The 12,010-nt window shown below is 45.3% G+C and overlaps 1 protein-coding gene and 1 long non-coding RNA gene across 2 annotated transcripts; one reads left to right on the top strand and one right to left on the bottom strand.

The window, feature by feature from the left end:
- The first annotated feature begins 1,766 nt into the window (after nucleotides 1-1,766).
- On the top strand, nucleotides 1,767-9,536 carry RRAD (RRAD, Ras related glycolysis inhibitor and calcium channel regulator). Its single transcript, XM_083626543.1, has 5 exons — nucleotides 1,767-1,896; nucleotides 2,795-3,187; nucleotides 5,947-6,020; nucleotides 7,354-7,558; nucleotides 8,622-9,536. Exons 2-5 carry the CDS (start codon nucleotides 2,803-2,805, stop codon nucleotides 8,897-8,899), a joined length of 942 nt encoding a protein of 313 aa, XP_083482669.1. The 5' UTR covers nucleotides 1,767-1,896; nucleotides 2,795-2,802; the 3' UTR covers nucleotides 8,900-9,536.
- LOC310768465 lies at nucleotides 3,991-7,347 on the bottom strand. The gene is made up of 2 exons (XR_014551337.1): nucleotides 6,585-7,347; nucleotides 3,991-5,350 (listed from the first exon to the last, which is right to left on the bottom strand). It is a non-coding gene; the product is annotated as an uncharacterized lncRNA (long non-coding RNA).
- Nucleotides 9,537-12,010: the final 2,474 nt, after the last annotated feature.

A 12,010-nucleotide genomic window follows, 5' to 3' on the forward strand; every position in this document is an offset into this window, starting at 1 on the left:
TAAGACTGACTCTCCTAATCAATTCAAAAGTGCCCTATGATGATTAAAAAATAACTATGAAGCTCAAGTCATGCCCCGTATGTGAAGAGCTCTGCTGGGTCAAGGCCAAAGGCCCGTCCAGTCCAGCGTCCTGCTCTCACACTGGGAAACCAGATGCATTTGGGAAGGCCACAAGCAGGACTTATGTCCTTTCTCTACATGATTCCCAGCAGATGATATTCAGAAGCCCTTCAACACTGCCTTCCACAGTGGAGGGAGAACATCACCATCACGACTAGCAGCCACTGATAGGCTTAATCTCAATGAATGTGTATTATCCCAACTGGGAAGGGCCATTGCTCAGTGGCAGAGCATGCCGGTCCCAGGCCCAATTCTCAACTTTGCAGGGGAGGGGCAGCTAGGAGAGAATCCTGTCTGAAATTCTGGAGAGCCACTGTTGACAGGGTAGACAATATTGAGATAGATGGACCAATGGTCTGGCTCAGTATAAAATAGCACCCTTTGCTCCTCTGTTCCTCTTTTAAAGTCATCCAATTTGGTTTCCATCACTACATCTTGTGGGAGCAAATTCCATAGTTTATCTATGCACTGTATGTGAAGAAGTACCTTATTGTCTGTCCTGAATCTTCCAAAATTCAGCTGAGTTTGAGTATTATGAGTGGGGAAGAAAAATTGAGCTGTAAAAGCTCAGGCTGCCATCCTATGCACAGACTCCCCTTGCTTGGACACAGTGGGACTTACTTCTGAGTAAACTCGCAGGGGATTGCACTGGCATCTGAGAAACATGACTGTGTGTGTGTGCAAGGCAACTTGTATCCTCTCATTCTGGGGTCAATCTGCAGCAGCAGGACAGGTACAAATCAAGGGCCAGCCTTCCTTCCTCTCCTGCAGCTTCCCCCAAATCGAGTGCCCTCCAGCTGCTTTGGACTACAACTACCATCAACCCCAATGCTTGCTAGGACTGATGGGAGTTGGAGTCCTAAACAGTTGCTGGGCACCAGGGTGAAGCAGTTATATATTCTTAACCTGGTTTGCATCTTGTGATCTGTCTATGCTGACTAAAGACTTCTAGTCACCTTATAAATATGAAATGGTGATTAAGACTTATGATTTCATCAGCCTTTTAAAGCTACCTCATTCTCAGTTATTGCAATTATAATGAAATTAAGGGAATATCGGAAATATTATCTGGTATAAATGGTTAAGTGGCAGAATTCCTAACATGTTGTTTAGAAGCTGTTTGTCATGGAATTCGACACACTTTGTTGCATTCCTTAGATTTTATACTTGTTTTCCAATTAAAAAAACTAAAAAATATTGTCATTTATATCTGCTTGCCAATGGGCTCTGTGCAGTTAAACATAGCAACAAAAGAATTACAGAGTTGCAAGGGACCTCGTAGGTACCTTCTCTGTCTGCCAAACAACCTCTGTCACTCAGAAAGCTTGTATATTCAATAATAATAATAATAATAATAGTTCGTTGTCGCTTGCTGCCGGCTTATGGTTGGGCATATGCTTCTTTCCATCCCTTTTTTAAAAATAGCAGGGACGATCCCCAATTCCGCTGGGGGTAAAAACGGCGGTGACTCACCCAGCTCCCGTCTGGCACCTCTGCGCGCCCCCTCCGGGCCGAGGGGGGCGGGGAGGAGACGCCCCGCTGGAATTCTAATTCAGAACCTGGTTGGGTTCTAGCTCGTGGCGACGTCACCAGCGGGGCGGGGCTGAGCTCTCGGGAGCTGCATAAATGGGCGCCAAGAAGCCCCGAAAGGGAACAGAAGCGGAGCATCGCTCAGTGCTGGGAAGGACTGAGGGGACGCAGCGGCAAGTGGGGACAGGGAGCACGAGAGAAAGGCGCTTTTCCGGACCCAGTTCCCTTAGCTACATCACTTCCAAGGTAAGTCGACTCTCTTTGATGCGAGGCTGTTAAGGCGGGGTAGCTTTTGGCGTTGGGGGGGGTCGGGGGGCGGTTGTTCGACGGCAGAGTCCCGCTGCAGGTGGGGGGGGGGCATCCCGCGATCCGGCTCGCCAGGATCTTTCGGAAGGGGTCGAGCGAGGACTTGGTGGGGGCGGAATCCGCTTTGCTGCTTCTGTCCCGGGCCGGACATGGCAGAGACACCCACCCAGTTGTGCGTTCGAGAGTCGAGCACACCAGGCAGTGGCGAGAGTCGTGGAAGAACTTATTTCTCCTCGTTTCTTTGCTCTGCGTCTCTGTCATGCATGGATCCGTAACTCTGCTCCGGATTAGGGATGGAACCCCGCGAGGAACTGCTTGATCAGGAGCAGGAAGGGGCGTTCATTCTCCTGTGGATAAGGAGCGCTTGCTGGATCAGGATAACATGGCCCGTCTAGTCCAGCATCCTGATCTCAAAGTGGGCAGCCAGACACCTCTGAGAAGCCCGCAAGGAGAGCAGGAGCGCAGCCCTTCCCTCGCCCCCTTCCAGCATTCAGAGGCATCGCCTCGGGCCACCGACGGCGAGGCGGAACATAGCCGTCGTGACTAGTAGCCCTTGATATCCTTTGGGGGAGAGCGAGAAGTCGCTTCTTTCACTCTCTCTCAACGCATTGTTAGCGACTGAGTGTGTGGATTTGGAGTGTCTCACTTACTCCGGATTGAGTTCGGAGCTAGAGAGAGTGTTGCTGTGATGTCCGCCCCTGCCTCTTTCCTGTTAAAAGCGTGCCTCTCGCCCAGTGTGGAAGGGAGGCGCACCATAGCCAAGAAGGGGTGCGGGCACGCGCTTATTCCGGATTAGTGAAAGTGCCGTGTAAACGTCCTGGAACGTCTTTCTCCCCAGGCGCCCCCATGACCCTGAACCGCGGCGACAAGCTGAGGTACCTGGACAAGCGGCGGGGCAGCACGCCCTTCGCGGCGCACCACCTGCAGCAGCAGCACCTGCACCGGCGCAGCATGCCCGTGGACGAGCGCGAGCTGCAGGCGTCGCTGCCGCCGTCCCCTCGAGGCGAGCTCTCGCAGCTGATGCGCTGCACCTCCTACAGCCCTGCCGACGACGACGAGGCGCACCGCCAGGGCTGGGCGTCCGACTCGTCCGACTCCGTCATCTCCTCCGGCAGCGACTCGGACAGCAACCTCTACAAAGTCATCTTGCTGGGCGAGCACGGCGTGGGCAAGACCAGCCTGGCCAGGATCTTCGGAGGGGTGGAGGACTGCCCGGATGCCGAGGAGGCTGGTGAGTGTGGCGGAAAGGGGCAGACTCCGGGGTGGGGCGCAGACGGGGGGGGGGCAGCGTGGTGCAATGGCTGGACTAGGAGTCCTGGACTAGGACCCAAGAGAGCAGGGTTCAAATCCCCAGCCATGGAGCTCCCCGGGTCACCTTGGGCCAGCCTCACCTACCTCACAGGGTTGTTGTGATGACAAAATCAAAAGTGAGTGGAGAATCCTGTGTGCCAGGTCCAGCTCGTTGGGGGAAAGGCAGGATAGAAATGGATTAATAATAAATAAATTCAAAAGGTAGCAGGAGATCTGGAGATCTGCTGGGGAAATGGATCTGCAGAGGGCTGTATGGCTGAGCAATGTATGGATCAGTCCACCACCACCTGTCCACGAATCAAGGAACACAGGAAGCTGCTTTATACTGAGCCTGACCATAGGTCCACCTACTGGCTTATTATTGTCCACACTGACTGACAGCAGCTCTCCAGGGTTTTCATGCAGGGAGTCTTCCCCAGCCCTCCCAGGAGATGCTGAGCATCAATGCTGGGATGGAACTTCCTCAAAGAATTAGGAGCATGGGGAATGGCAGCATACAGAATCATCAGAGCTATAGGTCCATTTAGCTCAGTATTGTCTGCACTGACTGGCAGTGCTTCCTGAGAGTTTCAGATAGTGCGTCTCTCCCAGCCCTACCAGGAGATGCCAGAGACTGAACCTGGGACCTTCTGCATGCAGAGCACTCCTGGATCAGCCCAATAGTCCACAGAGCTCAGCAGCCTTTTCCCCACAGTGGCTAACCAGATTGTGCCTCTGGAGCTGATAGGCTTTCTTTAAAGCCATCTCTGCTGGTGGCCACTTCCCCTTTTGTAGTAGCAAATTCCCCATTGTAATACTGTACTATGTGTGGGGGTGGATTAAGATCTTTAGAGACCCAAAGCACTGCAAAGATTATGGTTCCCCCATATGTAATTCAGAAGAAAAAGAGTATTAAACTAAAATTAAAAAAAATGTTTTTCAAAATGACACAAAGTTTACAAGTATGCTGAAATGTCCATACATGTGTGTCATGTGAAACACCTGATCTTATTCTCTTGCTTTATTCTGATATGCACCAGTGGGGTTTCTCCCTAGTTTAGCTGGGGAGAAGTAATAAAAAGAGAACAGAAAAATGGGGGAAGCATGTGTAGTGTAAAGAAGTCAAATGTCAAATTCCTGCCCCCATTCTCTTTGTGTGTAAAACAGAGTTGCGTTCAGGCCAACTCTGTTTCATTTGACAACACAGAACTCTAGCATTGACAAAATCAGACATCCGTACAATACTTGTGGGCTTCCCTAGCAATGGTGCTGAGGACACTGAAGGGGCACAGCTTCTAGGAAGCTTTGACCCCCCCCAAGATTTTATGATATTTCAGTTCCTTTCAACCCTGACCATTGGCCATGCTGGCTGTGGCTGATGGCAACTGAAGGCCAGCAACTTTTGGAGGGTCACTGATCCCCCACGCCTGCTGTAGAATAAGTCAAAATGATTCTTTGGTGGGGAGGGGGAACTTGTTGGAGAATATTCAGGGGGTTGGATTAATGTATAATTACTTGGAAAGTAACTTGGAATTACTTAGAAAGTTTTGTATTAAAACTGTTGCCTTTTTGAAATTTATTTTTATTAGTTTTCAAATTATTATGGAACCGCAGAGACAAGTAACCAACCAAACCAAACTACTGTATCCACTAAAGACAAAACATACAAAACCTAAGCATGTTAACTAACAACACCCAGTCTAAAATAATGACTACCATATTTCTCTGAATGGCATGGGCAGAGATGCTTGTAAACCTGAAATTAAACTTTATGAAATAAAATCCCACTTTACTGAAGAGAAATGATCTGGATCTTCCTGTCCCTTGAGTGTTATTTTTGTTCTGCATTGACTAAATTCCAGAGGCTTTTTTAAATTAACACCATAAGGATATAGTCAGATTTAAAAAAAAAAATCACACCTGTGGATATGGCAGATGTGTCTGTTGTTTGACTGAAAAAAAGTGGATTGAAGGAAGCTCAAATTCTGCCTGCTTCATTTTGTTATTTGAAAAATATGCCTTGTGTGTGTTTTATCTTCCATACTTTGGTTGTTGTTGCTTGAATAGTTGAATAGCCACCTCCACCACTTCTTCCCATTGAAATCTGAATAAAGCAAAATAAATGTTAAAGCATGAAACCATTCATTCCATGTCCTTTTCCCATCAAGTGCTGTGCTGGAACTGTTTGTACAACAATAAATTTAGAAGGGATGATAATTGGAAGCAGTACAAGGATGGCAGAGGCTGCTTTGTTTATGCACCAGATAAGGAGTTGTATCACCATCTAGTTTGTTCAGGTGCTTAAGCTTAACTGCACAGTTAAGCTACTGTTTTATATTTCAACTGATTTGGCACCTCAGTCTTAAAACACATCTGCTTTGACTAGAGTCCCAGGATTTTCAAATGGAGTTAAATTCCCAAATCCTACCACCCTATGGCTACTCTCCTGGTAGTCTTACTTTGCAGTAAACATGCGCAATGTTGCACTAGATGTAATATTAAGCATGTTTGCTGAAAAGCATTTTAAGAGTTACAGTCCCATGGAGTTGTCTTAACTGGATTTTGGATCTGACTCTCTGATGCTCTTAATCCAACAAATATCTTACAATAAACATTTTGTGGTCCCTTCCAACTCTACAATTCTATGAATCTTGAGGGGGGGATTATGTTATCCTAATGTCTTTTTAATTTCCTTTATAGGAAACACATATGACAGATCTATCATAGTTGATGGTGAGGAAGCTTCTCTGGTGGTGTTCGACATTTGGGAGCAGGTAAGGCATTATTTTCTTTAAATGTTACATAAATTCAGTGCTTTTTTCTGGGGGGATGCATACCCCTAAACATTTTGTGAATCTAAGTTTGTCCTCATTGAGGGGCAGTATTTCAATATGAGTAGGAAAATGAGAGTACCCCTAAACATTTTTGAAGAAAAAAAGCACTGCATAGTTTGTATCCCATTTTGTGGCCCAAATTATTTTCATGTGTTCTAGTGCTTGCTTGCAACAAGTTAAGCAGCATTCTGTGTAAATTAGTAATATCTTTAAACAGATAACCAGTTCATAAAGCAGTAAAGCACAAAGATCTGGATGTAGCAAACTTAAGTCTGTGTGTACACTACTGTATATCTTTAAAGCACATTCAAAACACACTTTCTCTCAACAAATTATGGGCACTGTAGTTTATCCCTCAGAGTTACAATTCCCAGCAACTCAAAGCAAACTAGAGCGTCCAGAATTATTTGGGGAGGGAATATGTTTTGAATGTACTTTAAAAGCACAGTGTGTACCCAGCCATACTACAGTACTATAAATGCTTGCATTGCTGCGCCTTCTTACCCCTTCTTGGTCCCTTCCATATCTTGCCGCCAGTGCAGGTCTGGGGAATCTCTGAGCTGCTGCATATTGCTGAACTATAACACCATCACCATTTGCTATGCTTGCTGGGGCTGATGGGAGTAGTAGTTCAGCAACATATGGAGGGCCAAAAACTCTCCACCCATATTCTGCTGGCTTGTTCTTTAAATCCAAGTAACCATTCTTACTTAGAGCTTTAACATGATAGCATATGCAGGGGTCAGCAACCTTTTTCAGCTGTGGGCTCGTCCACCGTCCCTCAGACCATGTGGTGGGCCGGACTATATTTTGAAAAAGAATATGAACAAATTCCTATGCCCCACAAATAACCCAGAGATGCATTTTAAATAAAAGCACACATTCTACTCATGTAAAAACACGCTGATTCCTGGACCGTCCACGGGCTGGAGTGAGAAGGCAATTGGGCTGTATCCGGCCCGTGGGCCTTAGGTTGCCTCCCCCTGGCATATAGCCACCTTGGTTTGACCAAGGCTCATATATACCAGGCAGGTATAGGAGTGCCCTTTTGTGAGGATTTTCTGGAAGAAGTTTAATTTTTTTAAAGTGTTTTGATTGTACAATATTCATTTCCCCAGCCATGAGGTCTAGTGGCTTACTTTAAAAATTCGACCCACAGTGGGATGATTCCTCCCCCAACTCAAGTTGCTAAAATAGTTACCAAGTAAAAAATGTCTAACCTAATGTTTACTTTGTTCAGTACAAACCTCTCTGTTCCTATTTTTAACTGTAGGATGATAGTCAATGGCTCCAGAACCACTGTATGAAAATGGGGGATGCTTACATTATCGTCTACTCAGTGACGGACAAAGTTAGCTTTGAGAAGGCCTCTGAGCTGAGAATTCAGCTACGAAGAGCGAGACAGACGGAGGACATTCCGATAATTCTTGTAGGAAACAAAAGTGACCTGGTCCGATCACGAGAAGTTTCCGTAGATGGTAAGTTGCCTTCTCCTAATATAAATCAAGTGTTGGGCACTTTGCTGTTGGGAGTTGGTGGGGTTGTAACAGTGATTCTTGGGAAGAGTTTCCTAAATCGCTGAGCTCACCAAGAATTCAACCTGCACTGCTGCAGAGAGGTGGGGGGCAGAATGCAGGAGATGTGAAAGCCCCAACACTGCGTTTGTGGGGGCTGGTTTCACATATGCATGTTTACTGTTTGATTGCAAGATACAAATGATGACTTCCATGTGCCAATGGACCACTGTAGATCTAATCCCAAGCAGGATCCTTGAAAACATAGCAATATATAGCAAATATAGCAATATAGATATAGGAAATGGAGCCGGTTCACATACTCTGGAGCCAATCCAGTGTAAAGAAGTCAAATGATGCTTGTGTTTGTGTGTGAACCAGCCATTTGTCACTGAAGTAAGTTGTCTAAACCTAGGCACTGTAATCCTGGCAGCCTGACCCTATAGAGGTTGGCTACAAGTTTGAACATACTGACTCAGTCCATTGGTCCATCTGTCTCAGTACAATCTACACTGAATGGCAGAGGCTCTCAATATTTCAGATGGGGGACATCCCCAGCCCTATATGGAGACGTTGGGGATTGAACCTGGGACCTTCTGCATGCAAAGCAAATGCTCTATCACTGAGCTACAGACCATACCCATGTATCTAACCAAGCAGATTCCTGAAACACTACAAGACATGCTTACCAGTACTGAGCTAGATGGCTAAATTGTCTGATTCAGTATAAGGCAGTTTCCTATGTATGTCTGTGCCCACACTTGCACCAACATTTGACACTTGAGATAAGTGTTTCTAGTATCTTATTCCTGTGAGTGACTGTAATTCGTTTTAACTGTGTTTAATATTGAATTTTAGTTTGCTATAACCTAGGACTGGTGGATAACAAATTGAATAATGATAATCTCCCACCCTATGATTTTCAACCCTTGTATAATCTCTTTCCACCAATATTTGGGAGGAGAGCATGTGCTTTGCTGGCATGTCACAGTTTTAAATAATTCGGTGTCCTCCTCCTGCCCTCCAGAGGGACGTGCCTGCGCTGTTGTGTTTGACTGCAAATTCATCGAGACTTCAGCTGCTTTGCATCACAACGTCAAGGACCTGTTTGAGGGGATCATCCGGCAAATCCGGCTACGTAAAGACAGCAAAGAAGACAATGCCAGGCGGATGGCTAACACCAAAAGGCGGGAGAGCATCAGCAAGAAGGCCAAGCGATTCCTTGGGAGAATTGTAGCCAAGAATAACAAGAAGATGGCATTCAAGGCCAAATCCAAATCCTGCCACGACTTGTCAGTCCTTTAAAAAATGGCTTTCAGCAGGACCAGATGCTGTGTGTGTTTAGCGTGGGTTGTGAACATGCCTTTGACTGTTGAAAGTGTGTGTGGGGGAAAGGACTTTGAAAACACAAAGCTGCACAGTTGGGAGGAAAAATATGCTCCTTGATGCCTTACAGTTCCGAAGCAAGACTTGGAAGTAAGAATACTGTGTCTTCATGGGTAAAACGGTTTATAAGCTTCAGTGTGTGCAAGCTACTGAACTAATTTTCATTCAGCGGCTTTGTATGCCTGCATTCTCACTGTGTATATTTGCCAGCTGTCCTGTGGACATCAGGGATGCAAAGATAAGAATGGACAATGGTACACACACACAAAATGCAAAATGTATCACCATCAACTTGTCTCCTTTGCAGAGCAAAACTTGAATACATGTACGCAGGCTCGTACACTCTTCTCTTTGGTAAATATATTAAAAAGCAATCATCTTTTAAAAACTAAATGTGGGCTGGTATAAGGCCATTCAAAGCGCATTTGGATGAGTGAAAGGGGAAAAATGCAGAATAAATATAGTTTTTTGAAGTTTTAATTTGCACTTTCATTAACTGTTTAATTTGTTAAATTGTTTACATGCAGATTTTATAATAAAGTATTTCTGGTTATAATCTGTTATCATGTTTCTTTTTTCTTATAGTAAAGGTGGGAGAGCTACTGGTATTTTAAAAGTGTCCGAAAAGCATATCATAGCATTCAAATCTTTATGCAGTAGCTTGCCCCCTAAATTAGGGGAGCTCCAGCAGTTGTATGCAAATACATGTAAGCCTCAGAGGGATTATTGTTGATTTTAAACAAAGCACACCTTGATAAATTGCTATTTTGAACAGAGGATTCCCCTCCCTCTCTCTCCATTGCACTCTTTCCCTGCTGATTTTCTTCATACTCCATTGGTTTCCCAAGCTGCCTTCCTCCCATAATAAGGCTATGGATAGATATGATTGCAAACAAGGCTGACTCCAAGTTTGAGTGAGCAGGCACCAGCACTGTCGTGGAAACTGCTGTGGTGCTGGGCCTCAGATGCTCTATGGTGATGCTGGGCCTGATATTCAATACTCAAGCTTTGGAACTCTGAGGTAGCAAGGGAAGAGCCTGAAAATTAACAGCAAGTTGGCAAGGCATGGGTTGCACTCTCATTTCTTTCTCCCACTCTTCCATTCAAAACTGCAGCTTCCTAAGGATGCTTTCCTCTTTAAACCAGGGCTGAGTAGAAACAGAGTAGTACTGGTTTTTCCCCACGTAGTTCACGAACAGTCTAGAAGATCTATTGCACCTATTTTTTTTTGCCCATGAAAAGCGCATCTTGAGAAAGTAGTTTCATTCTGAAAATGAACACTCATTGCAGATTGAGTCTGTGTTATCCTGAAATGTGTCCATTTGCAAACAGACCTAAGTGATCCTGGTGATGTAGGAGGGATCCTAGATCACATACCAAGATCACAACCGCCACTTCCTTCATTCACTTGGGGCATGTACAAGGTGGGAGAAGCGTGGATTACATATGAACATAAGATCCTGCTGGATCAGACCAACGCTCCATCTAGTCCAGCATCCTGCCAACAGAGGCCAACCAGATGCCTGTGGGAAAGCTGTAAGCCCAAGAGCACACTCTCCTCCTGTGGGTCCAGCAAGGTATTCAGAAGCCTCTGACTGGAGGCAGAGCACAGCCATCATGGCCAGTAGCCAGTCGATAGCCCTCTCCTCCATGAATTTGTCTAATCCTCTAGTGGGAACGAGTTCCATATTTTCACTATGTGCTGCATGAAGAAGTCCTTTCTTTTCCCTGCCCTGAATCTTCCAACACTCGGCTTCAATGGGTGCCCATGAGCTCTAGCATTATGAGAGAAGGAGAAATGCTTTTCTCTATCATTTTCTCCATATCATGCAGATTTTTTTTTTACTTGCCTTTTCTCTAACCTAACCTAATCTAACCTAGTGAGGGTTTCTAAAAGTTTTCCAAGTAACCACACCCACCCCTGCAGGCAGCAAGAACTAGAATCAATCTCGATTGAAAGCAGCATGTTGAGGGTGAACACGAATAATTCCAGGTGGAGAAAAACTACACTTTTGTTATCCAAACAGGTTAGTGCGTATGCAGCCTCCATTTACAATTCTAGTCCAGTTATGTGGCTTACGTCTGACTTGGCATGTATAGAATGGCTCTGTAAAATACAGCAGTGGCAGAGAGGCCTTCTGAATTTAGCCCTACACAGGTAGCCTAATGGCCATTGTGGATGTTCAAATGAATTCAGGCAAAAGGAACAAGTTAGCCCGCCTCATCCACGTAGCAAAGACTCTCAATGGATTGTACAGAAATGATACTCCTGACATATTTTTGGACATTCACTCTTATTTGTTACGCACAATTTCAACCTGTTCTTTCATTTCAGCTATTGGTAGGATTAGAAAATAAAGTTTCAGCTGCTATAACCCTCTCTCTTTTACATTCCCGTTAAGCTTTTGGGAGCAAAATGGGGAGGCCATGATTATGTTCTTCTTGGAGAGACAGCCAGCTCCAGCTGCTCCCACCACCTCCAAAGTGATAAGTTGAAAATGCTTTTTAAAAATAAGTATAAGGCAGCATATGCTGCAAAGCCACTATTTAAAGCTCAGCTGTTCTCATGGTGCAATATATTACAATGCGTCAGTTGCAATAATGCAGCAGAGCAAGTGTGACCGTAGGATCTCCTCAAGGACACAGTTAATGGTTGTGCTCATGAATACATCTCATTGTAAATCACACTCGGCTTTTATGGATAGGCCTCTTGAAAAATTCTCTTGAGCTGAAAATATTTGTCAGGAACAGAGGCTGTCATCAGCTAAATATTCCTATGGAAATCAAACAATACAAGTGTTTAGGTTGTACCTTTCAGGTGGTCAAAGTACTTTACAACTGATTATAGAATCATAGGATTGGAAGGAACCCCAAAAGCCATCTAGTCTAATCCTCTGCCAGTGCAGGAGACCTGCTGCCACACCAGCCCTGAGAGGTGGCCATTTTCCCTCCGCTTAGGAATCTCTAATGAAAGACGACTCACCACCTTCCAAGACAATCTGTTTGACCCTCAAAGCAGGAAGTTCTTCC

This window comes from Podarcis filfolensis, assembly GCF_964270895.1.
Source record: "Podarcis filfolensis genome assembly, chromosome: 8".
Classification (NCBI taxonomy): Eukaryota; Metazoa; Chordata; class Lepidosauria; order Squamata; family Lacertidae; genus Podarcis; species Podarcis filfolensis.

What these genes read in the sequence shown, in the direction of transcription:
- RRAD (XM_083626543.1), top strand. Translation starts at nt 2,803, where the DNA reads ATGACCCTGAACCGCGGCGACAAGCTGAGGTACCTGGACAAGCGGCGG. An exon ending in CCCGGATGCCGAGGAGGCTG is followed by an intron (nt 3,188 to 5,946) that starts GTGAGTGTGGCG and finishes TTTCCTTTATAG; the next exon opens with GAAACACATATGACAGATCT. An exon ending in TGTTCGACATTTGGGAGCAG is followed by an intron (nt 6,021 to 7,353) that starts GTAAGGCATTAT and finishes TTTTAACTGTAG; the next exon opens with GATGATAGTCAATGGCTCCA.